General features: G+C 51.3%; 1 protein-coding gene across 4 annotated transcripts in view; it reads right to left on the bottom strand.

Annotated features, from left to right (window-relative positions):
- Window positions 1-27694, bottom strand: part of LOC137415585 (protein phosphatase Slingshot homolog 2) — a 276350-nt gene that overhangs the window by 66433 nt on the left and 182223 nt on the right. For all 4 annotated transcript variants that reach the window (XM_078768025.1, XM_078768028.1, XM_078768026.1 and 1 more), the window contains 2 exons: window positions 1655-1776; window positions 153-221 (listed from right to left, as the gene is read on the bottom strand). In XM_078768025.1, the coding sequence (XP_078624151.1) occupies window positions 153-221; window positions 1655-1776 (191 nt within the window). The remainder of the gene's footprint in view (window positions 1-152; window positions 222-1654; window positions 1777-27694) is intronic.

Raw genomic sequence — 27694 nt, 5'->3', positions numbered from 1 at the left:
GCCAATATGCTGACTGGAAGAGCACGTGAATTGATTTCAAACAATCCTGCAGACAATGCAGACGCAAAGCTGTGGTGACCAACAATTGTGTTTTTCAAGCAACATGAACTACGTTAAACTTCGAGCAGATACGTAACAAAGGCTGAACGCACCCGTCCCCGTCGAGATGAATTTTGGCATCACTCCATAAGGGTAAAACCAGGCCGATAGTGCAGACATTACTGTTCAGGAGAAAAGGAATTGTTCATTAAAATAATGTAACAGCTGGAACAATTCTTGGAACAAGTTGTAAAAATCAAGACTTTGCACGGAAGAAATACAACCAGGAAAATATTTCAAGGTGTTCATTAACCAACAAAAACACATTGGAAGAATGACTGAAGATTCCACTTGCTTCATCCAGAAACAAAACAAGCGAACAATGGACAAAAAAATGAATTCCTCAGAAAAATATTGAGAATTTTTTTTTTTTTTCATGTAACTCGATAGGTTGCGACGTAATAAAGATCCATGTTCAGAATTTAGGAAGTAATTTGAACTCACAATTAACTGGTGGTTGATTAACTCATAATTAACTCACAAATAACTTTCCTCTCGGACAGAAAGGGGGGCGAGAGACAGAATGTGGAGAGACAGAGACAACAAAGAATAACAAGGAAACGAAATGCAGGAGAAGGCCATTCGGGGGAAATAATTATTTATAAAAATGGGGAAATAATTATTTTAATTATTTAATAAACAAATAAAACAAGACCCAAAGTCTAACAGAGGCTCATCTTTGATAAATATGCCGACACACAGACAGACAGACACATACACACAGACAAACGGCTCTCATAGTATAGATACATATTTGAGGTGTGTGTGTGTGTGTGTGTGCTCGTGTGTTTGTGAACAAGACATCTGGAAAAGTTCTGAACGGATTTGGATGAAAGTTGGTGGGATGATTGCCCAATTGGGATAAGGAAGAATTGATTAGTTTTTGGTGAAGCTCAGGATATTATTCCGGATCCAGGAATTTTTTGGGGATTTTTTTTTTTCTGTTTTACTGCATTAAAGCTTTTATTCTTATTCTTAAATGATGGTTTTCTCCTCTAATACTGAGATATATCAAAATTAATTCTCTGACAGTTAGGGCCTACTTTCTTTTTCATTTATTGTTTTGGGGAGAGGGGATGTTAAACAAAACGTATTATTCCAACTTGACCCACGGCGGGAGTATGCGCTCTACTGAGTGCCGTTCTAGTTGGTTTGTGCAACCAATTTTGAGAATTATAATGTTCTCCGAGTTGCCATTTGGAGCACTCCAGGTTAAATTAAAGCCTCCGTGTTCAGGCTACCTTACTGAACATGAACTCTGGCGTCGCCATATTAGAGTCCAGCAGGGCTCGACCGGGTGTTCTTTACAATAAATGTAAAAATTACCGATAAAAAAGTGGGCCATTTAATCAAGAAATAGAAGAGCATTGTTGATCACAAGGTGTATGAACAAATTTACTAAGTGCAGTACAGGTATGTCAAAGAAGCAGCTTGGGTGAGCCTGGAGGGGTTTTGAAGATTTTGGGACCATTGCTTCAATTCGAAATTGTATTTGTAGTCAACATTGCATATTCGACCTGAATTGGCATGCAAGAACAGCTGGGTAGAAACTCACCTGTCTTTGCTGGAAAAATCCATGCCGAGAACTATGTTCTCCTCAGTGTCCTGCCGTCCATTAGTGTACACCATTACCATGTAGCGCGTGTTTTCTGAGCGCGTGCTTTCCAATCGCACCGCCTGAAGAGACAAAAAAAATCATGTCAAAATTCTTGCAAAAAGAAAAAAAAAAGTCAAAACCATTTCATCATCAAAATGTCAGCAGAATTTTGTGTTCGCAACAAATAATATCATTAAATCTTGTCGATACAATTCAAAACATTTTGAACCCATGTGAAAAACTACCATAAAAGGTAATTTGAGAATATATGCCGGGTCAAGGTACACCATAGTCTCTACAGAACATCGGGATACTCAAGACAGGTCATGGACGTCCCCATGTTCAGTGAAGGAGTGCTATAGCTTAGTCCGACAGCAATTTCGAATTTACCCAGGATGCCAGCACACAATGGTCGACTCAGTTTTCACCTTTTTAGTGCAAGATCTAAGGCTCGAGGTGTATCTGATACACACACACACACACACACACACACACACACACACACACACACACACACACACACACACACACACACACACACACACACACACACACACACACACACACACACACACGACTGTTAAATGACACAAACAGCCACTGTGTTTGGGGAAGGTGCCATCACAGCTGTCTCCCTTGACTATCTTATCTTGTGCCTTCGATATGGTGTGGCACCCCACCATGCTCACCAAACTCTCCTCCTGTGGTATCCATGCAAATCTCCATGCATGGCTTGCGGACTTCCTCTCCGGTCGCAGTCAACGTGTGGCCCTGAATGGAATTCTCTCTTCTCCCCTTCCTGTTCAGGCTGGAATTCCTCAAGGCAGTGTTCTGGGCCCTGTGCTTTTTCTAGTCTTCATTAATGATCTCTCCGACTCTCTTGAAAATCCTCTCTATCTCTTTGCTGATGACTCCACTTTCTGCCGCTCAAACTCTCAACCATCAAATTGATTGGCAGCAACCTCCTCACTCTCTGCAGACCTGAATAAAATTACAAATTGGTCAAACACATGGAACATGTCTTTCAATTCTGACAAATCTCACAATCTCACTCGGTCTCTCTGAAAAGACCGTCTGTAAAACCTCCCGTTCTGTCACTCAAGCTTGTGGGTCTCACTATCTGCCATGATTTTTCCTGGGAAAACCACATTTCCAAGCTGGCCTCCAAAGCCAGTCGCCGACTGGGCATCCTCCGTTATGCGAAATCCTTTCTGTGCACTTCTGAGCTCCTCACCACATACAAAGCTTTCATCCGCAGCTTTCATCCGCAGCTCAATGGAATACTGCTCTCCCCTCTGGGCCGATGCGCCTGCCTCACACCTAGCTCGGCTTCACGCGGTTGAAACCAAAGCATTCAGAATCATTGGTATCTCCCAAGACGAAGCTGATTGTGAGGGCCTTTCACTCGCTCACCGCAAGCAAGTTGGCAGTCTTTCTCTATTCTACTGACTCCTCTCCAGCCTAGCTCCCTCAGCTCTATCTGTGCACTGTCCCCCAAGTATTCCTTCCGGATGCACAAGATCTGCCAGCAACCCTCTTCTAGTGAAACTGCCAAATCAAGACTCTCTGCTCACCTCCACTCTTTCATTCCTCTTTTCTCCCACCTCTGGAACAAACTCCCCTCACTCTCTTCAATCACACCCCTCCCTCCAGGTCTTCAAAACAGCTGTTCACCACCCTCTCTTATATTTCCCCATCCAAAACCTTGATCTTTTCTACCCCCGTTAAAACACCCCAAGTCAACCTCTTTCAATCTCCAACTTCTTTCCTGAAATTCCTGGTTGTGTTCATTTGCTTTGTACCGTGTACCCCTCTCCCCTCTCCCTCCAGCCCTCTGCCTTCCACAAATCTACCAGCGTCCCTTTTCTCCACTGTTGTTGTGCGTGTATGCATTATTCTCTCTCCCTCTTATCTCCTGCTCCCTTTATTGTATGCTTTATGTGTCCGTGCATGTTTTCGCATTCAACGTGTTAGCTCTTACACGAGCCTCGACTCTGAATACAAAAAAGAAAAGAAGAAGAAAAAGTGACTTCCCAGGTCACTCTGGGTACCAGCAACAATGGCGCCGCCTTTGTCACCACACTCAGTGGGGCAATTCCTAAGGAGCAATTCCCTCTTCCTCATGAATGCCAACCTATGGGGATTGTCTGTGCTCTTATCCTTTTAAATGCTGAATTTCAAGCAAGGAAGCAGCAAGTACCATTTTTTAAGTGTTTGGTATGACTCGGCCAGGGTTTCAACAGCCGACCTCTCAGACTCTGAGCGGATGTTCGAAATAATACACCACCGAATCTTTTCCAAAAAAAAACGTGCATATTTCACATTCACTACGAAAAGTTTGGTGGATGGGATGCCCAATTTTATGTCCCTCCGGAAGATGGTGTATTCATCAATTGAATGCCATGCAGTGAAGCACCAATCAGACAAGTCGTAGTCTGGTGCCAAATTGAACCCAGACAAACCAACTTAAAGGCCGGTCGGTATGTTACCTCTGAGCTATTCCGTCAGCCAGAATAAAGTTACACTTAGTTATAAATGTATTAAATTATACAGTTCAGAACAGTGAGGGAGACAAGGGATGATAACTAGATGCAATATTACTTCTGCAAAAAATCCAAAAAATGAATTTGAAGAGAGATTGTTCAAGAAATACATATATTGCGAGGGAATGTGGGGGAGAGTGGGGAACAGAGGGAATTCCCATCTGGCTCATGACATGATGTAGGAAATACAGGTTCAAGCCTCATATACCATAATTGTTTGTCCGTTGTCTACTGTCCTTGTAATTCCCATAAAAGTACACGGATGTCTACTAACATCACCATCTGTGGTTTAACTTCGAAGGTTCCACTATGAGCCATAGATGAATGTAAAAAAAAAAAAAGACAGGGGCATCTAAAAAGCATCATCTCGCAGAAACAATTATAATTAGAACGGCACTCGGTAGAGTGCATCCCTCCGCCAGGCTCAACATTTTAAAGTTTGTATTCCACTGCTAGGCCGAATCTGCATCCGGACCTGAACTAAAATATAACTGACTTGTTCTTGAAGCCTAACAACTCATCCACCTAGTTTTGTCATAACTCATCCACGTTTTAAAATATCAGGCTATGTATCGTTTTTAGCCCGATCTTGAAATGGTGAAGAATCGCTTAACAAGTAGAGCTACATTCAAGGTACACTGCCCCATGCCAAATAAATAAACAACATATCCTCCAGCATGCGACATTGCTGGGTCACCTTAGGCGCCCGGCGATGCCGCCGTGCAGCAAATGAACACGCAATTGGGAGGGAGCAGTGAATAATAATTGTTTGAGTAATTGCATAATTAAAATAAATAAATAATAACCGTAAAATAATTAATTTCTTAATCAATTGGCTAATAGTATACCGAAACCACCACTGTTTCATCCGAATGTGTAACTTTTCGAAAAATAATGAATTATGTAATTAATCTAAAAATTTAATAAATCGATCAATTGATTAATCAATGAACAAAAAATGCCCTTTATTGCTAAATCACTTGGTCACAGTCCTGTCCAAATGTCAGCTTCCTAGCTCAAAAGGTGCCCGAGATATTGCCCAAATGGTAAAGAAAATAAATAGGTAATGAATAAATCGATAATATTTAAGCAATAAATCAATTAATTAATTGATAAAAAAAATTAAAAATACCGTTTTTGCCAAAGCACTTGTTCACCATTGTGCCCAAATTTCAGCATCCTAACTCAAAGGATGGCTGAGATATCGCCTGGAAAAACAAAACAAAATGAAAACAAGAAAGAAAACAAACAGAGTGAAAACTGAGTACGCCCTTTCAGCGTGCGTCACTGCCGAGCCCCCTTCGGTGCCCAGCAATGACGATTTGCAATGCCTGGAGATGGCATAGGAAAGGTGCGGTGTACAACAAATGGATTGAAAACTGAGTACGCCCTTTCGGCATGAGTCATCACCCTTGGCGCCCGGCAATGACGTCGTGCAGCACATGGAGATGGAATCGCGAGGGGCGGAGTACAACCATTAAAAAAAATAAAATCGTATATCTGGATCAGATTCAGATCTACACCAAAATAAAATCTCCTTGTCACACACTCAGGTGTCCACCAAATTTTGTCCAAATCCATTTACAACTTTTTGAGATGTCCTGCTCACAAACAGATAAACAGACAGGGGTGAAAACATAACCTCTGCCCACCTTTGTTCCACCTCCGTTGGCGGAGGAAACGCGAAAGAGCAATTAGACATTGCACATGCCCGCTAGGACTTTGTGTGGTGTATTTTGAGTGGCAAATAAATGGAAGAATGTACCAAATGAAAGGTCATTGATTGCAAATGAAAGGTCTACATGGTCTTTATTTATTTTATCTTTATACTTGAGCTAAGGCTCATAATAGAGTGAGCCCACATGCATACACACACAAACACACACACACACACACACACACACACACACACACACACACACACACACACACACACACACACACACACACACACACACACACAGCCACTGAGCTTGGATTTGGGGGAAGTGCCGTCACTCGCGTCACTTTCCAGGATACTGTGGGTGCCGGCGATGTCATAACAATGGCGCCGCTTTTCTCACCATGCTAAGTTAGTACTTAGCGGGGCATTTCCTCAAGAGGAATTTCCTCCTCCACATTGATGCCAACCGATGGGGTTGTCCGTGCTCTATCCTTTTCAAGCAAGGAAGCAGCACGTACCATTTTTAAAGACTTTGGTATGACTCCAAACCAGATGGGTGTTTTTGAGGAGACACCATCTCTTTACTGGATGGCCGTTGGCTCCCTACTGGAGCTCATCTGCCTTTTGCCAGGAGGTGTTGTTTTTGGTCCTGGCAGGATGTCACAGCCATCCTCCCCACTAGGAAAGCCAGCGAGGGGTGTCGGTTTAGTCGCCGACAACCTGCCGTCTTGTTGTAAACGTGAAACGGTCGAAGGTCTGAAAAGATGTAAAGGTCAAAAGGTCTGAAAAGGTTTAAATGGGTCAAAATGGTCTAAAGTGTCCAAAGGGTCTCCAAAAGTCAAAGGGTCTTTAGAATCCGAAGATTACACAGGATGTAATTTGAGGGGTAAAGGGTCATAATTGTCTGAAAGGGACAACGAACTACTAACTTCTTTACAAGCGTTACACCTAGGTCCCCCGTCGGTAAAGTGATGTGAGTTGACAAAGTGGAAGACGCAAGGCGGCCATCTTGGATTTTGACGTGGTGACCCAATTTTCAAGAGAGTTCTTCCTTATGCGTAGTGTTACGTGTTCCTCCCGGTGACTACCTGGTCTCTGTGACCCCCGGACCGTGAGGAACCCCGCCAGAAAGATATATGATTTATACGCTTTCGTAACGCAATCAATATGAATTCCAGTCAAGAAGAAACCCCACACCAAGGATCCGGATTAATCAATAATATATTCCCAATCAATCAACAACAATCAACAATATTACTAAGATGGCCATCTCATATATTTCCCCCCTTTCCCCACTCACGACACCCTCAATAGTCACTGTCCCTCACAATGTCTCTGGGCCCCTGCAGACCAAGGTGAAGGTCGACTTCTCCGCACACGGGCGGTTGAACGGACCCCTGGCTGACGTGCTCCCAACGTGCACGTCACGTACCGGGAACAGCTGCTGCCGCGGACACCTCATCGGCAAGCCACCGAGGTCGGAGCCCGTGATCGCGGCCTCTGGGCTGTGAACGGCTCGCAAAGCGCGCGAGGCCCAAGGTGCGACCCGTACACGCCCTCGGAGGTGTCGAGGCGAACAGTGCTGGACGCTTGGTTCCTTCCAGGAACCCACGGCAACCTGACACGTAACAGGCAATCACCCCGCGCAGGTAACTCCTCTCGCCAGACGGGCTTTTCAAACTCAGCGTTCCAAAGCAGGTAAAGATCGACTCGGCTCGCATCGGAGCTGGTCAAGGATCAAGATGGCCGCTTCTCTCCCGACCTTGTCTCTTTTTCTCTTCCGGTTCACCATCCCGTTTCCGGTCTCCTGTTATCAGGAGCGCCTCTAACCCTTTAACCACAACAACCTTTAATAGAATAAACATTAATAAGCAATGACCTGAATAGTAATTCACATAAATCCGGAATCCGTAACACTCCCCCCCCCCCCCCCCCCCTTCAAGAAAGAAAGTTTGAACACCGCGAAAACTTTCTTTGCAGGCTAACTTTGATAAACAAACAAGATATCTCACACCCCAAATCATCAGTTCCCCCGGGCACAATTATCACATCTCAAAAATAAAGCAACAAAATTTCACAAAACCCCCCGATTAATTCACTCTGGACAAAGTGTCCGCCACGACATTGTCCCGGCCCCTTACATGTTCAATTTCCAAGATGAACCCCTGCAAAGCCAAACTCCATCTCATCAACCTCTGATTTTTATTTTTCATTCTTTGAATGAAGGTTAAGGGGTTGTGATCCATAAAGACCTTTATGGGAAAGGACGTGATTCCTCAATACACCTCATCATGTTGAAGCCCTAGCAGGAGAGCAAGGGTCTCTTTCTCCACGGTGGCATAATTTGCCTGATGTTTATTGAACTTTTTGGAGTAGTAGCACACGGGGTGGTCCACCCCATCCTCATCTTCCTGTAACAGGACTGCTCCAGCCCCCACATCGCTGGCATCTACGGCCAACTTGAAAGGTGCTTGAAAGTCCGGAGCGGTTAGGACCGGAGAGCTCATTAGTATCGCTTTGACGTGGGCAAAGGCCGCCTGACATTTGCCATCCCAAAGGAATGGGGTCTCCTTTCTCAACAAACTCGTTAAAGGGGCTACCACATCCGAAAAATTCTTACAGAACCGCCGGTACCACCCCGCCATACCTAAGAATCTCATCAGCTCTTTCTTCCCCTTTGGGACTTGGAAGCGATCGATAGCTTCCACCTTGGCGGTCACTGGTTGTACCTGACCCTGCCCTACTACATAGCCGAGGAACACTACCTGTGCTCTTCCAAACTCACTCTTGGCTAAGTTGATGGTCAGCCCTGCCTCGGACATCGTCTGAAAAAATGCATGGATTTGCTTAAGGTGGTCTTCCATGGTCATGGTGTGGATGATTACATCATCCAGATATGCCTCCACCCCCTCCAGGTCTGCAATGAGCCTATTAATCAGTCGTTGAAATGTAGCTGGCCCGTTCTTCAATCCAAAGGGGAGGACCTTGTACTGATATAACCCATTCGGAGTGACCAAAGCTGAGATTTCTTTGGCTCTATCGGTAAGAGGAATCTGCCAATACCCTTTCAGCGTCAAATTTGGTAACAAATTTAGCTGGGCCTATTCGATCAATACAGTCGTCAATCCTCGGGAGGGGATAGGAGTCGGTCTTGGTCACTGCATTCACCCGTTTTAAATCTGTACAACACCGAAAGCTGCCATCGGGTTTCAGAACCAACACACATGGGGAGCTCCATTCACTGTTGCTTGGTTCGATGATGTCATTGTCTAACATATATTGCATCTCCTTCCGAAGATACTCCATCTTCACCGAGTTCATCCGATAGGGGTGTTGTTTCACCGGAGTGGCCTCCCCCACCTCAATATCATGATATACTAAGTCCGTACGACCAGGTACATCTGTGAACAAATGTTTAAATTTCGAAAATTAGGCTGGACAGTTGTCCTTGCTGTTCCCTCGTCAAATGACCTAACTTCTCATTCAAATGACTCAACACTTCGGTGTTCGTCAATTTGGGGCAGGCAAGGTCATCCAATCTGATCAGGGTTCCAATTTCATGTCCACGCTTTTCCAGCAAGTGGTACACCTGTTGGGGGTGGAACAAGTAAGATCCAGCGCGTACCATCCCGAGAGCCAAGGGGCCCTGGAAAGGTTTCACCAGACTTTAAAGAATATGATCCGAACGTATTGTTTTGAATGTGCCAAGGATTGGGATGAAGGGATACCCCTATTGTTGTTTGCCTATCCCGGACGAGCCCCCAGCCATCTTGATCCTCGACCAGCTCCGACGCGAGCCGAGTCGATCTTTACCTGCTTTGGAACGCTGAGTTTGAAAAGCCCGTCTGGCGAGAGGAGTTACCTGCGCGGGGTGATTGCCTGTTACGTGTCAGGTTGCCGTGGGTTCCTGGAAGGAACCAAGCGTCCGGCACTGTTCGCCTCGACGCCTCCGAGGGCGTGTACGGGTCGCACCTTGGGCCTCGCGCGCTTTGCGAGCCGTTCACAGCCCAGAGGCCGCGATCACGGGCTCCGACCTCGGTGGCTTGCCGAGGAGGTGTCCGCGGCAGCAGCTGTTCCCGGTACGTGACGTGCACGTTGGGAGCACGTCAGCCAGGGGTCCGTTCAACCGCCCGTGTGCGGAGAAGTCGACCTTCACCTTGGTCTGGAGGGGCCCAGAGACATTGTGAGGGACAGTGACTGCAGTGAAATTATACCAAGGTGAACCCAGGGGTGCTCGCCACGAAAGGGGCCGTCTATAAGACCCGGGACACTCGGGGCGTGCGGACACTTCGGCGGGACTCACTGTGACATTATCCAGTAGTTTGAATGGTATGTACGCCCCCAAATGCTGCGCTGATGCTGCGCTGCGCTAACCATTGTTATATCGAAGCTGCCATTGCTGTGCTTGAAATGCTCTGATTTAATGCCTATTGCTGCATGTATTGTTACAGGAGATATTGCCGATCTAAATGATATTAAAGCCTACCCAGAGGAAAGTCGTGTCTGCGCTTGATTTTCACGACATTTAATATCATTTAGTTCGCCAAATGGCTGACCATAAGATGATCGTGGTTCCGATTCTCGGAGCCGACCCTCAAGCTGAAGGATCTGCATCGGAGTTTGCTCACTGGCTCAACACGCTGCAGAATTACTTCGCTGCTCACGAGACAGAGCCAACCGCTGAGATACAGCTGTCCGTGTTACAGTCCAAGGTCCATCACACTGTGTACAAGACCATTTCTCGATTTGAGACATATGATACGGCCCTGGACGAGCTGAAGCGCCTCTACATAAAGAAACGGAGCGCTGTGCACGGCCGGCATCAACTCTCTCAGCGACGGCAACAACCGTCTGAATCGATCGATCGCTTCGCGCAGGAGCTGCGCTACTTATTGGCAGATTGCGTGCAGGACGTCCGGACTCACGAGCAAGTGCAGGACGATTTGCTCCGAGATGCATTCATATCCGGAATTAGTTCTGGAGTCTTGCGGCTGCGTCTCTTGGAGGTCGCGGAGCTGACATTTACAGAAGCACTACGGCTGGCACGCGTATACACAGATGCTCGAGAACAATTGACCGCATATGATCACCCACGAGTCGTGGCGGGGACCTCGCAACTCGCGCGACCCGAGAGGGCCATCGCCGAGGATACGGAGGAGGACCCGACCCCCACGACGGCCGAGTCCCTGGGTGCTCCGGAAGCGGACTCCGCATCCGGCCTCACTGCAGCCGCCGCTGCCAGGCCACGGCCTGCCCGGTATGCAAAATGTTATTTTTGTGGCAATCGGCAGCATCCCCGCTCTGAATGCCCGGCCCGAGAGGCGACTTGTCACCTCTGCTCCACCAAAGGCCATTTTGCAAAAGTCTGCAGAAAGGCCGCCCGGGGCACGCATTCCCGAGCGACCTTGAATGGGCTCATCGCGGAGCCAACGGATCGAGCACCGGACGGGGCGCCTTGCACAGCTTTGATGAGCCGCTCTCCTCCTCGCGGGCCTCTGGCTTCTCGCCCGACCTTGGTGAGATACGTCGGGCCGCCGAAACAAATGGCGCGAACGCGACCGGTCACAGAGCATCTAACCTTGACTGGCTTTCAAACGCCTACTTCAAACAAGCGACGTGCACCCACTTTGGAAATGCCTCTCGAAGTGCGGCAAACGCAGCACGTGACTCGAGCGCCATCTGATGACAGCTTTTGCGAATTACATGCTTCCCTTCTGGCATGTCAATCTGCAGATGGCAGAAATCTTTCTCACGTGGCTCGAGCGCCATCTGACGGTAGCTTTTGCGAATTACATGCACCCGCTTTGGCATATGACTCTACAGATGGCAGAGATCTTTCTCCCGTGGCTCGAGCGCCATCTGGAGGCTGCTCTCACGACCACCCCACACCCACTCTGGCAAATGAAACTACCGAAGAGCCAACTGACTTCAATGCTCCTGCTGAGGCCCGAAGGATTGCAGCCGGCGTGGGATCCACCCGCGAGGCGCGATCTTCTCGCCCGGCCGGAACTATACCTGCCGGGTCTGCCGGCCTAGCGCAGGCCTTCATTCCGCTCACGGTCGCTGGCGTTTTTGCGCAAGCTTTGATTGATACGGGATCCACGGATAGTTTTATTGATCAGCGTCTCGTGCATCAACATGGGTGGCCGGTTCTCGGGACAACCCGCCGGATCTTCATGGCTTCTCAGGGACTTCGGTTGAGCACAAAAGGGGCGTGTCGATTGAAACTTGTGATAAATGGACGCACGTTCCCGGACGTGTATCTCATGGTATTACCGGCCTTATGCGCTGACATTCTGTTAGGACTTGATTTCCTTAAGCGGCATGGTCGTTTGGAAATAGACTTCGGAGGGCCGGACACGCTCGCTGTGTGTGCCCTCGCTCAAATGGACATGGAGCCACTCTCACTGTTCCCCAACCTGACCACTGATTGTACCCCTGTAGCCATCAAATCGCGGCGCTACTCTCGCGCGGACGCGCAATTCATTGCGGAAGAAACGGCCCTGCTCTTGAAGGACGGTATCATAGAACACAGTAGGTCTCCGTGGAGGGCCCAAGTCTTAGTGGTGCGGAGTGAGGCCCACCGCAGGCGAATGGTAATCGACTATTCGCAAACGATTAATCGTTTTACACAGCTGGATGCCTACCCATTACCGGGGATGGACGCCCTGGTACGCCAGGTGGCCCTGTATTCCGTTTATAGCACTCTCGATCTACGTAGTGCGTATCATCAAGTCCCCATCTCTAGGGCTGATCGCGTCTTTACAGCCTTTGAATCGGGTCAGCGGTTGTACCAGTTCACGAGACTTCCCTTTGGGGTAACGAACGGCGTCGCTTGTTTTCAGAGAGCTATGGATGACCTCGTTGCGAAGGAGCATTTGACGGATGTCTTTGTCTATCTGGACAATCTTACGGTTTGTGGGTACGACCAGGCGCATCACGACGCTAATCTAAAATGCTTCCTCGAGGTCGCGCGGAAATATCGCTTAACCATGAATGAGGCGAAGTGTCAATACTCTCTACGCACGGTAGACCTTCTGGGGTACACCGTGACCCATGGCTCCGTCTCTCCGGATAAGGAGCGTCTGTGCCCTTTGCTCGATATGGCTCCGCCTAGCGATCGGGCTTCGCTGAAACGCGCTCTAGGGCTGTTCGCCCACTACTCAAAGTGGGTGCAAAATTTCTCCGCTAAGCTCCGCCCCCTCGTGGCCTGCGACACTTTCCCCATGGGCCCGGCCGCCCTGGCGGCCTTCGAGGGCCTTAAAGTCGACATTGCTGGCGCCGCTGTCGCAACGATTAACGAGAGTGCCTCTTTCGTTTTGGAGAGTGATGCCTCGGATCCTGCGATAGCGGCGACTCTCTCCCAAGGAGACCGCCCTGTGGCTTTCTTCTCGCGGACTCTCACCTCCGCCGAGCGGAGGCATTCGTCCGTCGAAAAGGAAGCGTACGCGATCGTCGAATCAATTCGGCGATGGCGTTCGTATTTGCTTGGGCGGAGTTTCCAAATTATCACGGACCAACAGAGTGTTGCGTTTATGTACGACACCTTACATGCTCAGCGCATTAAGAATGAGAAAATCACCCGTTGGCGTATCGAACTCGCCAATTGGCGCCCGGGGAGGGATAACCTGGTCGCTGACGCCTTATCGAGGCCGGCCACTTGCGCGGGGGTCGTATCTTTGGAGGGGCTGCGCACTTTGCACAGCACTATGTGTCATCCCGGGGTAACGCGCTTCGCGCATTTTGTGCGCGCGGGCAATCTGCCGTACTCGATGGAGGACATCCGCCGCATCTGCCGTGATTGCGCGGTCTGTGCGGAACTCAAACCGCGTTTTTATAGCCCCCCTCTGGGGACACTCGTTAGGGCTACTAGACCGTGGGAGCGCTTGGCGATGGACTTCAAAGGGCCGCTGCCAATGTCGAGCAACTCTCGCTATCTGCTCACTATCGTCGATGAGTATTCCCGATTCCCCTTTGCTTACACGTGCGGGGATATGTCGGCTGCCACGGTTATTCGGTGCCTGCAGAATTTGTTTTCTATGTTCGGGTATCCGGCCTACGTGCATACCGATCGGGGTGCGGTGTTCCTGTCCCAGGAAGTGAGGGGCTACTTGCTCCAAAATAATGTCGCTTCGAGCTACACCACCCCGTACCGGCCCCAAGCTAATGGACAGATCGAACGCTTTAATGGGATTATATGGCGGGCCGTCATGCTAAGCCTTCGGACCCTCGGCCGAGGCCTCGATAAATGGGCGTGGTCGCTGCCTGCCGCTCTAAACTCGATCCGGGCTCTCCTATCTCTCCTATGTACTGCCACCAACCAGACTCCTCACGAACGACTGTTCCACCACCCTAGAAGCTCCGGCAGCATCCAGTCTTTACCCAGCTGGCTCGCTGAACCGGGGCCCGCCTATCTCAAACGAGCGGTTCGCACTAGCAAGTACGACCCCCTTGTTGACAAGGTGCAGGTCCTCCAGGCTAATCCCGAGCATGCCCGCGTGTTAACGGCGGATGGCCGCGAGTCTACTGTCTCCGTACGCCATCTCGCCCCTTGTGGGGACGACGACAGGGTTATCGACGAACCCGTCTACGAGTCTATGGACTCTAGCGAAGCTTCCCCTATGGAACTACCGCTGTTACTCCCGTCGTCCCCCGCCCCCGTGCCCGAAGGCGCAGGGGCGCCCCTCCGACTCCAACCTCCGGCGGCTATTCCGACGCGGGAGACTCCGGGCTAGGGGACGCCGTGCCCGGTAGTTTCCGAACACGAACTGACAGGGAGGTTCGCCGCCCCGACCGCTACGGGTGGACCGACTGACGTGGATTGACGTAACCCTTTGGTTTATTGCTGATGCTTGCTTGCAAACTGCCGAGCGGTAGTATAGTTTTAACGACGGGGAGAATGTAGTGAAATTATACCAAGGTGAACCCAGGGGTGCTCGCCACGAAAGGGGCCGTCTATAAGACCCGGGACACTCGGGGCGTGCGGACACTTCGGCGGGACTCACTGTGACATTATCCAGTAGTTTGAATGGTATGTACGCCCCCAAATGCTGCGCTGATGCTGCGCTGCGCTAACCATTGTTATATCGAAGCTGCCATTGCTGTGCTTGAAATGCTCTGATTTAATGCCTATTGCTGCATGTATTGTTACAGGAGATATTGCCGATCTAAATGATATTAAAGCCTACCCAGAGGAAAGTCGTGTCTGCGCTTGATTTTCACGACAGTGACTATTGAGGGTGTCGTGAGTGGGGAAAGGGGGGGAAATATATGAGATGGCCATCTTAGTAATATTGTTGATTGTTGTCGATTGTTGTTGATTGATTGGGAATATATTATTGATTAATCCAGATCCTTGGTGTGGGGTTTCTTCTTCTGCTCTTTCCTTTTCTGCTTTCCTTTCCTCTGTTTTCATCCTTTCTAACCTTTCCTGGAGTTCTCGTTCCACTCTCCTTTCTTCTGCTTTGATCCGTTCCTGGCTCCGTAATTGCAACTCCAGTTTCCAGAGCTCAACGTCTTCTGGTTCTTCGGGTAGCCACTCCCAGGCTAACTCGTCCCATGTTCCTAATCCCACCATAGATTGTATCACCGCGGTCTGCAACTCTGCCTTCCTCAAATTAGTTGGGACCTCCAAGTTAAAATGTTTGGCCAATTTCAAGAGGTCCGATTTTAGTAACGCTCGGAACTGTGCCTCACTCGGGGTTACCGCAAAGTTCTGTGCCACAAACACCATGGTGCCTATCGTTAACACCTGTTAACCTTCACCCAAGACTTTACCACAATTTCCCAAAAATTTACCAATTAATACTTAATTAATAAATTTTAATTAATAAAAATATTATTTTATTATTTTATATCCCGGAATTCAATTGGACGAGCCCCCAATTATATTACGTGGTCCTCCCGGTGACTACCTGGTCTCTGTGACCCCCGGACCATGAGAGGAACCCCGCCAGAAAGATATATGATTTATACGCTTTCGTAACGCAACCAATATGAACTCAGCGTTCCCAACGCTGATCAATATCGACGCCGCTCGCGTCGGAGCTGGTCGAGGATCAAGATGGCCGCTTCTCTCCCGACCTTGTCTCTTTTTCTCTTCCAGTTCACCATCCCGTTTCCGGTCTCCTGTTATCAGGAGCGCCTCTAACCCTTTAACCACAACAACCTTTAATAGAATAAACATTAATAAGCAATGACCTGAATAGTAATTCACATAAATCCGGAATCCGTAACAGTAGATACACCCACACACCAGATTAGAAGTTAGTAGTTAGTTTATTTGTCAAGATATTTCGCACACAAGGTTCAGACATATATATGGTGGCGGCCATCTTGGATTTTGACGTGGCTACCCAATTTTCAATAGTGTTCTTCCTTATGCGTAGATACACCCACACACCAGATTAGAAGTTAGTAGTTTGTTTCTTTCGGATTCTAAAAGGTCGAAGGGGACCTCAGATTCTAAAAGGTCGAAGGGGACCTCAGATTCTAAAAGGTCGAAGGGGACCTCAGATTCTAAAAGGTCGAAGGGGACCTCAGATTCGAAAAGGTCGAAGGGGACCTCAGATTCGAAAAGGTCGAAGGGGACCTCAGATTCGAAAAGGTCGAAGGGGACCTCAGATTCGAAAAGGTCGAAGGGGACCTCAGATTCGAAAAGGTCGAAGGGGACCTCAGATTCGAAAAGGTCGAAGGGGACCTCAGATTCGAAAAGGTCGAAGGGGACCTCAGATTCGAAAAGGTCGAAGGGGACCTCAGATTCGAAAAGGTCGAAGGGGACCTCAGATTCGAAAAGGTCGAAGGGGACCTCAGATTCGAAAAGGTCGAAGGGGACCTCAGATTCGAAAAGGTCGAAGGGGACCTCAGATTCGAAAAGGTCGAAGGGGACCTCAGATTCGAAAAGGTCGAAGGGGACCTCAGATTCGAAAAGGTCGAAGGGGACCTCAGATTCGAAAAGGTCGAAGGGGACCTCAGATTCGAAAAGGTCGAAGGGGACCTCAGATTCGAAAAGGTCGAAGGGGACCTCAGATTCGAAAAGGTCGAAGGGGACCTCAGATTCGAAAAGGTCGAAGGGGACCTCAGATTCGAAAAGGTCGAAGGGGACCTCAGATTCGAAAAGGTCGAAGGGGACCTCAGATTCGAAAAGGTCGAAGGGGACCTCAGATTCGAAAAGGTCGAAGGGGACCTCAGATTCGAAAAGGTCGAAGGGGACCTCAGATTCGAAAAGGTCGAAGGGGACCTCAGATTCGAAAAGGTCGGAGGGGACCTCAGATTCGAAAAGGTCGGAGGGGACCTCAGATTCGAAAAGGTCGGAGGGGACCTCAGATTCGAAAAGGTCGGAGGGGACCTCAGATTCGAAAAGGTCGGAGGGGACCTCAGATTCGAAAAGGTCGGAGGGGACCTCAGATTCGAAAAGGTCGGAGGGGACCTCAGATTCGAAAAGGTCGGAGGGGACCTCAGATTCGAAAAGGTCGGAGGGGACCTCAGATTCGAAAAGGTCGGAGGGGACCTCGGATTCGAAAAGGTCGGAGGGGACCTCGGATTCGAAAAGGTCGGAGGGGACCTCGGATTCGAAAAGGTCGGAGGGGACCTCGGATTCGAAAAGGTCGGAGGGGACCTCGGATTCGAAAAGGTCGGAGGGGACCTCGGATTCGAAAAGGTCGGAGGGGACCTCGGATTCGAAAAGGTCGGAGGGGACCTCGGATTCGAAAAGGTCGGAGGGGACCTCGGATTCGAAAAGGTCGGAGGGGACCTCGGATTCGAAAAGGTCGGAGGGGACCTCGGATTCGAAAAGGTCGGAGGGGACCTCGGATTCGAAAAGGTCGGAGGGGACCTCGGATTCGAAAAGGTCGGAGGGGACCTCGGATTCGAAAAGGTCGGAGGGGACCTCGGATTCGAAAAGGTCGGAGGGGACCTCGGATTCGAAAAGGTCGGAGGGGACCTCGGATTCGAAAAGGTCGGAGGGGACCTCGGATTCGAAAAGGTCGGAGGGGACCTCGGATTCGAAAAGGTCGGAGGGGACCTCGGATTCGAAAAGGTCGGAGGGGACCTCGGATTCGAAAAGGTCGGAGGGGACCTCGGATTCGAAAAGGTCGGAGGGGACCTCGGATTCGAAAAGGTCGGAGGGGACCTCGGATTCGAAAAGGTCGGAGGGGACCTCGGATTCGAAAAGGTCGGAGGGGACCTCGGATTCGAAAAGGTCGGAGGGGACCTCGGATTCGAAAAGGTCGGAGGGGACCTCGGATTCGAAAAGGTCGGAGGGGACCTCGGATTCGAAAAGGTCGGAGGGGACCTCGGATTCGAAAAGGTCGGAGGGGACCTCGGATTCGAAAAGGTCGGAGGGGACCTCGGATTCGAAAAGGTCGGAGGGGACCTCGGATTCGAAAAGGTCGGAGGGGACCTCGGATTCGAAAAGGTCGGAGGGGACCTCGGATTCGAAAAGGTCGGAGGGGACCTCGGATTCGAAAAGGTCGGAGGGGACCTCGGATTCGAAAAGGTCGGAGGGGACCTCGGATTCGAAAAGGTCGGAGGGGACCTCGGATTCGAAAAGGTCGGAGGGGACCTCGGATTCGAAAAGGTCGGAGGGGACCTCGGATTCGAAAAGGTCGGAGGGGACCTCGGATTCGAAAAGGTCGGAGGGGACCTCGGATTCGAAAAGGTCGGAGGGGACCTCGGATTCGAAAAGGTCGGAGGGGACCTCGGATTCGAAAAGGTCGGAGGGGACCTCGGATTCGAAAAGGTCGGAGGGGACCTCGGATTCGAAAAGGTCGGAGGGGACCTCGGATTCGAAAAGGTCGGAGGGGACCTCGGATTCGAAAAGGTCGGAGGGGACCTCGGATTCGAAAAGGTCGGAGGGGACCTCGGATTCGAAAAGGTCGGAGGGGACCTCGGATTCGAAAAGGTCGGAGGGGACCTCGGATTCGAAAAGGTCGGAGGGGACCTCGGATTCGAAAAGGTCGGAGGGGACCTCGGATTCGAAAAGGTCGGAGGGGACCTCGGATTCGAAAAGGTCGGAGGGGACCTCGGATTCGAAAAGGTCGGAGGGGACCTCGGATTCGAAAAGGTCGGAGGGGACCTCGGATTCGAAAAGGTCGGAGGGGACCTCGGATTCGAAAAGGTCGGAGGGGACCTCGGATTCGAAAAGGTCGGAGGGGACCTCGGATTCGAAAAGGTCGGAGGGGACCTCGGATTCGAAAAGGTCGGAGGGGACCTCGGATTCGAAAAGGTCGGAGGGGACCTCGGATTCGAAAAGGTCGGAGGGGACCTCGGATTCGAAAAGGTCGGAGGGGACCTCGGATTCGAAAAGGTCGGAGGGGACCTCGGATTCGAAAAGGTCGGAGGGGACCTCGGATTCGAAAAGGTCGGAGGGGACCTCGGATTCGAAAAGGTCGGAGGGGACCTCGGATTCGAAAAGGTCGGAGGGGACCTCGGATTCGAAAAGGTCGGAGGGGACCTCGGATTCGAAAAGGTCGGAGGGGACCTCGGATTCGAAAAGGTCGGAGGGGACCTCGGATTCGAAAAGGTCGGAGGGGACCTCGGATTCGAAAAGGTCGGAGGGGACCTCGGATTCGAAAAGGTCGGAGGGGACCTCGGATTCGAAAAGGTCGGAGGGGACCTCGGATTCGAAAAGGTCGGAGGGGACCTCGGATTCGAAAAGGTCGGAGGGGACCTCGGATTCGAAAAGGTCGGAGGGGACCTCGGATTCGAAAAGGTCGGAGGGGACCTCGGATTCGAAAAGGTCGGAGGGGACCTCGGATTCGAAAAGGTCGGAGGGGACCTCGGATTCGAAAAGGTCGGAGGGGACCTCGGATTCGAAAAGGTCGGAGGGGACCTCGGATTCGAAAAGGTCGGAGGGGACCTCGGATTCGAAAAGGTCGGAGGGGACCTCGGATTCGAAAAGGTCGGAGGGGACCTCGGATTCGAAAAGGTCGGAGGGGACCTCGGATTCGAAAAGGTCGGAGGGGACCTCGGATTCGAAAAGGTCGGAGGGGACCTCGGATTCGAAAAGGTCGGAGGGGACCTCGGATTCGAAAAGGTCGGAGGGGACCTCGGATTCGAAAAGGTCGGAGGGGACCTCGGATTCGAAAAGGTCGGAGGGGACCTCGGATTCGAAAAGGTCGGAGGGGACCTCGGATTCGAAAAGGTCGGAGGGGACCTCGGATTCGAAAAGGTCGGAGGGGACCTCGGATTCGAAAAGGTCGGAGGGGACCTCGGATTCGAAAAGGTCGGAGGGGACCTCGGATTCGAAAAGGTCGGAGGGGACCTCGGATTCGAAAAGGTCGGAGGGGACCTCGGATTCGAAAAGGTCGGAGGGGACCTCGGATTCGAAAAGGTCGGAGGGGACCTCGGATTCGAAAAGGTCGGAGGGGACCTCGGATTCGAAAAGGTCGGAGGGGACCTCGGATTCGAAAAGGTCGGAGGGGACCTCGGATTCGAAAAGGTCGGAGGGGACCTCGGATTCGAAAAGGTCGGAGGGGACCTCGGATTCGAAAAGGTCGGAGGGGACCTCGGATTCGAAAAGGTCGGAGGGGACCTCGGATTCGAAAAGGTCGGAGGGGACCTCGGATTCGAAAAGGTCGGAGGGGACCTCGGATTCGAAAAGGTCGGAGGGGACCTCGGATTCGAAAAGGTCGGAGGGGACCTCGGATTCGAAAAGGTCGGAGGGGACCTCGGATTCGAAAAGGTCGGAGGGGACCTCGGATTCGAAAAGGTCGGAGGGGACCTCGGATTCGAAAAGGTCGGAGGGGACCTCGGATTCGAAAAGGTCGGAGGGGACCTCGGATTCGAAAAGGTCGGAGGGGACCTCGGATTCGAAAAGGTCGGAGGGGACCTCGGATTCGAAAAGGTCGGAGGGGACCTCGGATTCGAAAAGGTCGGAGGGGACCTCGGATTCGAAAAGGTCGGAGGGGACCTCGGATTCGAAAAGGTCGGAGGGGACCTCGGATTCGAAAAGGTCGGAGGGGACCTCGGATTCGAAAAGGTCGGAGGGGACCTCGGATTCGAAAAGGTCGGAGGGGACCTCGGATTCGAAAAGGTCGGAGGGGACCTCGGATTCGAAAAGGTCGGAGGGGACCTCGGATTCGAAAAGGTCGGAGGGGACCTCGGATTCGAAAAGGTCGGAGGGGACCTCGGATTCGAAAAGGTCGGAGGGGACCTCGGATTCGAAAAGGTCGGAGGGGACCTCGGATTCGAAAAGGTCGGAGGGGACCTCGGATTCGAAAAGGTCGGAGGGGACCTCGGATTCGAAAAGGTCGGAGGGGACCTCGGATTCGAAAAGGTCGGAGGGGACCTCGGATTCGAAAAGGTCGGAGGGGACCTCGGATTCGAAAAGGTCGGAGGGGACCTCGGATTCGAAAAGGTCGGAGGGGACCTCGGATTCGAAAAGGTCGGAGGGGACCTCGGATTCGAAAAGGTCGGAGGGGACCTCGGATTCGAAAAGGTCGGAGGGGACCTCGGATTCGAAAAGGTCGGAGGGGACCTCGGATTCGAAAAGGTCGGAGGGGACCTCGGATTCGAAAAGGTCGGAGGGGACCTCGGATTCGAAAAGGTCGGAGGGGACCTCGGATTCGAAAAGGTCGGAGGGGACCTCGGATTCGAAAAGGTCGGAGGGGACCTCGGATTCGAAAAGGTCGGAGGGGACCTCGGATTCGAAAAGGTCGGAGGGGACCTCGGATTCGAAAAGGTCGGAGGGGACCTCGGATTCGAAAAGGTCGGAGGGGACCTCGGATTCGAAAAGGTCGGAGGGGACCTCGGATTCGAAAAGGTCGGAGGGGACCTCGGATTCGAAAAGGTCGGAGGGGACCTCGGATTCGAAAAGGTCGGAGGGGACCTCGGATTCGAAAAGGTCGGAGGGGACCTCGGATTCGAAAAGGTCGGAGGGGACCTCGGATTCGAAAAGGTCGGAGGGGACCTCGGATTCGAAAAGGTCGGAGGGGACCTCGGATTCGAAAAGGTCGGAGGGGACCTCGGATTCGAAAAGGTCGGAGGGGACCTCGGATTCGAAAAGGTCGGAGGGGACCTCGGATTCGAAAAGGTCGGAGGGGACCTCGGATTCGAAAAGGTCGGAGGGGACCTCGGATTCGAAAAGGTCGGAGGGGACCTCGGATTCGAAAAGGTCGGAGGGGACCTCGGATTCGAAAAGGTCGGAGGGGACCTCGGATTCGAAAAGGTCGGAGGGGACCTCGGATTCGAAAAGGTCGGAGGGGACTTCGGATTCGAAAAGGTCGGAGGGGACTTCGGATTCGAAAAGGTCGGAGGGGACCTTCGGATTCGAAAAGGTCGGAGGGGACTTCGGATTCGAAAAGGTCGGAGGGGACTTCGGATTCGAAAAGGTCGGAGGGGACTTCGGATTCGAAAAGGTCGGAGGGGACTTCGGATTCGAAAAGGTCGGAGGGGACTTCGGATTCGAAAAGGTCGGAGGGGACTTCGGATTCGAAAAGGTCGGAGGGGACTTCGGATTCGAAAAGGTCGGAGGGGACTTCGGATTCGAAAAGGTCGGAGGGGACTTCGGATTCGAAAAGGTCGGAGGGGACTTCGGATTCGAAAAGGTCGGAGGGGACTTCGGATTCGAAAAGGTCGGAGGGGACTTCGGATTCGAAAAGGTCGGAGGGGACTTCGGATTCGAAAAGGTCGGAGGGGACTTCGGATTCGAAAAGGTCGGAGGGGACTTCGGATTCGAAAAGGTCGGAGGGGACTTCGGATTCGAAAAGGTCGGAGGGGACTTCGGATTCGAAAAGGTCGGAGGGGACTTCGGATTCGAAAAGGTCGGAGGGGACTTCGGATTCGAAAAGGTCGGAGGGGACTTCGGATTCGAAAAGGTCGGAGGGGACTTCGGATTCGAAAAGGTCGGAGGGGACTTCGGATTCGAAAAGGTCGGAGGGGACTTCGGATTCGAAAAGGTCGGAGGGGACTTCGGATTCGAAAAGGTCGGAGGGGACTTCGGATTCGAAAAGGTCGGAGGGGACTTCGGATTCGAAAAGGTCGGAGGGGACTTCGGATTCGAAAAGGTCGGAGGGGACTTCGGATTCGAAAAGGTCGGAGGGGACTTCGGATTCGAAAAGGTCGGAGGGGACTTCGGATTCGAAAAGGTCGGAGGGGACTTCGGATTCGAAAAGGTCGGAGGGGACTTCGGATTCGAAAAGGTCGGAGGGGACTTCGGATTCGAAAAGGTCGGAGGGGACTTCGGATTCGAAAAGGTCGGAGGGGACTTCGGATTCGAAAAGGTCGGAGGGGACTTCGGATTCGAAAAGGTCGGAGGGGACTTCGGATTCGAAAAGGTCGGAGGGGACTTCGGATTCGAAAAGGTCGGAGGGGACTTCGGATTCGAAAAGGTCGGAGGGGACTTCGGATTCGAAAAGGTCGGAGGGGACTTCGGATTCGAAAAGGTCGGAGGGGACTTCGGATTCGAAAAGGTCGGAGGGGACTTCGGATTCGAAAAGGTCGGAGGGGACTTCGGATTCGAAAAGGTCGGAGGGGACTTCGGATTCGAAAAGGTCGAAGGGGACTTCGGATTCGAAAAGGTCGAAGGGGACTTCGGATTCGAAAAGGTCGAAGGGGACTTCGGATTCGAAAAGGTCGAAGGGGACTTCGGATTCGAAAAGGTCGAAGGGGACTTCGGATTCGAAAAGGTCGAAGGGGACTTCGGATTCGAAAAGGTCGAAGGGGACTTCGGATTCGAAAAGGTCGAAGGGGACTTCGGATTCGAAAAGGTCGAAGGGGACTTCGGATTCGAAAAGGTCGAAGGGGACTTCGGATTCGAAAAGGTCGAAGGGGACTTCGGATTCGAAAAGGTCGAAGGGGACTTCGGATTCGAAAAGGTCGGAGGGGACTTCGGATTCGAAAAGGTCGGAGGGGACTTCGGATTCGAAAAGGTCGGAGGGGACTTCGGATTCGAAAAGGTCGGAGGGGACTTCGGATTCGAAAAGGTCGGAGGGGACTTCGGATTCGAAAAGGTCGGAGGGGACTTCGGATTCGAAAAGGTCGAAGGGGACTTCGGATTCGAAAAGGTCGAAGGGGACTTCGGATTCGAAAAGGTCGAAGGGGACTTCGGATTCGAAAAGGTCGAAGGGGACTTCGGATTCGAAAAGGTCGAAGGGGACTTCGGATTCGAAAAGGTCGAAGGGGACTTCGGATTCGAAAAGGTCGAAGGGGACTTCGGATTCGAAAAGGTCGAAGGGGACTTCGGATTCGAAAAGGTCGAAGGGGACTTCGGATTCGAAAAGGTCGAAGGGGACTTCGGATTCGAAAAGGTCGAAGGGGACTTCGGATTCGAAAAGGTCGAAGGGGACTTCGGATTCGAAAAGGTCGAAGGGGACTTCGGATTCGAAAAGGTCGAAGGGGACTTCGGATTCGAAAAGGTCGAAGGGGACTTCGGATTCGAAAAGGTCGAAGGGGACTTCGGATTCGAAAAGGTCGAAGGGGACTTCGGATTCGAAAAGGTCGAAGGGGACTTCGGATTCGAAAAGGTCGAAGGGGACTTCGGATTCGAAAAGGTCGAAGGGGACTTCGGATTCGAAAAGGTCGAAGGGGACTTCGGATTCGAAAAGGTCGAAGGGGACTTCGGATTCGAAAAGGTCGAAGGGGACTTCGGATTCGAAAAGGTCGAAGGGGACTTCGGATTCGAAAAGGTCGAAGGGGACTTCGGATTCGAAAAGGTCGAAGGGGACTTCGGATTCGAAAAGGTCGAAGGGGACTTCGGATTCGAAAAGGTCGAAGGGGACTTCGGATTCGAAAAGGTCGAAGGGGACTTCGGATTCGAAAAGGTCGAAGGGGACTTCGGATTCGAAAAGGTCGAAGGGGACTTCGGATTCGAAAAGGTCGAAGGGGACTTCGGATTCGAAAAGGTCGAAGGGGACTTCGGATTCGAAAAGGTCGAAGGGGACTTCGGATTCGAAAAGGTCGAAGGGGACTTCGGATTCGAAAAGGTCGAAGGGGACTTCGGATTCGAAAAGGTCGAAGGGGACTTCGGATTCGAAAAGGTCGAAGGGGACTTCGGATTCGAAAAGGTCGAAGGGGACTTCGGATTCGAAAAGGTCGAAGGGGACTTCGGATTCGAAAAGGTCGAAGGGGACTTCGGATTCGAAAAGGTCGAAGGGGACTTCGGATTCGAAAAGGTCGAAGGGGACTTCGGATTCGAAAAGGTCGAAGGGGACTTCGGATTCGAAAAGGTCGAAGGGGACTTCGGATTCGAAAAGGTCGAAGGGGACTTCGGATTCGAAAAGGTCGAAGGGGACTTCGGATTCGAAAAGGTCGAAGGGGACTTCGGATTCGAAAAGGTCGAAGGGGACTTCGGATTCGAAAAGGTCGAAGGGGACTTCGGATTCGAAAAGGTCGAAGGGGACTTCGGATTCGAAAAGGTCGAAGGGGACTTCGGATTCCAAAAGGTCGAAGGGGACTTCGGATTCCAAAAGGTCGAAGGGGACTTCGGATTCCAAAAGGTCGAAGGGGACTTCGGATTCCAAAAGGTCGAAGGGGACTTCGGATTCCAAAAGGTCGAAGGGGACTTCGGATTCCAAAAGGTCGAAGGGGACTTCGGATTCCAAAAGGTCGAAGGGGACTTCGGATTCCAAAAGGTCGAAGGGGACTTCGGATTCCAAAAGGTCGAAGGGGACTTCGGATTCCAAAAGGTCGAAGGGGACTTCGGATTCCAAAAGGTCGAAGGGGACTTCGGATTCCAAAAGGTCGAAGGGGACTTCGGATTCCAAAAGGTCGAAGGGGACTTCGGATTCCAAAAGGTCGAAGGGGACTTCGGATTCCAAAAGGTCGAAGGGGACTTCGGATTCCAAAAGGTCGAAGGGGACTTCGGATTCCAAAAGGTCGAAGGGGACTTCGGATTCCAAAAGGTCGAAGGGGACTTCGGATTCCAAAAGGTCGAAGGGGACTTCGGATTCCAAAAGGTCGAAGGGGACTTCGGATTCCAAAAGGTCGAAGGGGACTTCGGATTCCAAAAGGTCGAAGGGGACTTCGGATTCCAAAAGGTCGAAGGGGACTTCGGATTCCAAAAGGTCGAAGGGGACTTCGGATTCCAAAAGGTCGAAGGGGACTTCGGATTCCAAAAGGTCGAAGGGGACTTCGGATTCCAAAAGGTCGAAGGGGACTTCGGATTCCAAAAGGTCGAAGGGGACTTCGGATTCCAAAAGGTCGAAGGGGACTTCGGATTCCAAAAGGTCGAAGGGGACTTCGGATTCCAAAAGGTCGAAGGGGACTTCGGATTCCAAAAGGTCGAAGGGGACTTCGGATTCCAAAAGGTCGAAGGGGACTTCGGATTCCAAAAGGTCGAAGGGGACTTCGGATTCCAAAAGGTCGAAGGGGACTTCGGATTCCAAAAGGTCGAAGGGGACTTCGGATTCCAAAAGGTCGAAGGGGACTTCGGATTCCAAAAGGTCGAAGGGGACTTCGGATTCCAAAAGGTCGAAGGGGACTTCGGATTCCAAAAGGTCGAAGGGGACTTCGGATTCCAAAAGGTCGAAGGGGACTTCGGATTCCAAAAGGTCGAAGGGGACTTCGGATTCCAAAAGGTCGAAGGGGACTTCGGATTCCAAAAGGTCGAAGGGGACTTCGGATTCCAAAAGGTCGAAGGGGACTTCGGATTCCAAAAGGTCGAAGGGGACTTCGGATTCCAAAAGGTCGAAGGGGACTTCGGATTCCAAAAGGTCGAAGGGGACTTCGGATTCCAAAAGGTCGAAGGGGACTTCGGATTCCAAAAGGTCGAAGGGGACTTCGGATTCCAAAAGGTCGAAGGGGACTTCGGATTCCAAAAGGTCGAAGGGGACTTCGGATTCCAAAAGGTCGAAGGGGACTTCGGATTCCAAAAGGTCGAAGGGGACTTCGGATTCCAAAAGGTCGAAGGGGACTTCGGATTCCAAAAGGTCGAAGGGGACTTCGGATTCCAAAAGGTCGAAGGGGACTTCGGATTCCAAAAGGTCGAAGGGGACTTCGGATTCCAAAAGGTCGAAGGGGACTTCGGATTCCAAAAGGTCGAAGGGGACTTCGGATTCCAAAAGGTCGAAGGGGACTTCGGATTCCAAAAGGTCGAAGGGGACTTCGGATTCCAAAAGGTCGAAGGGGACTTCGGATTCCAAAAGGTCGAAGGGGACTTCGGATTCCAAAAGGTCGAAGGGGACTTCGGATTCCAAAAGGTCGAAGGGGACTTCGGATTCCAAAAGGTCGAAGGGGACTTCGGATTCCAAAAGGTCGAAGGGGACTTCGGATTCCAAAAGGTCGAAGGGGACTTCGGATTCCAAAAGGTCGAAGGGGACTTCGGATTCCAAAAGGTCGAAGGGGACTTCGGATTCCAAAAGGTCGAAGGGGACTTCGGATTCCAAAAGGTCGAAGGGGACTTCGGATTCCAAAAGGTCGAAGGGGACTTCGGATTCCAAAAGGTCGAAGGGGACTTCGGATTCCAAAAGGTCGAAGGGGACTTCGGATTCCAAAAGGTCGAAGGGGACTTCGGATTCCAAAAGGTCGAAGGGGACTTCGGATTCCAAAAGGTCGAAGGGGACTTCGGATTCCAAAAGGTCGAAGGGGACTTCGGATTCCAAAAGGTCGAAGGGGACTTCGGATTCCAAAAGGTCGAAGGGGACTTCGGATTCCAAAAGGTCGAAGGGGACTTCGGATTCCAAAAGGTCGAAGGGGACTTCGGATTCCAAAAGGTCGAAGGGGACTTCGGATTCCAAAAGGTCGAAGGGGACTTCGGATTCCAAAAGGTCGAAGGGGACTTCGGATTCCAAAAGGTCGAAGGGGACTTCGGATTCTAAAAGGTCGAAGGGGACTTCGGATTCTAAAAGGTCGAAG

Source organism: Myxine glutinosa, chromosome 14, assembly GCF_964187855.1.
Source record: "Myxine glutinosa chromosome 14, kmMyxGlut1.1, whole genome shotgun sequence".
Classification (NCBI taxonomy): Eukaryota; Metazoa; Chordata; class Myxini; order Myxiniformes; family Myxinidae; genus Myxine; species Myxine glutinosa.
Note: the sequence above shows the minus strand (reverse complement) of the source record. Positions and strands in the feature narration are given on the sequence as shown.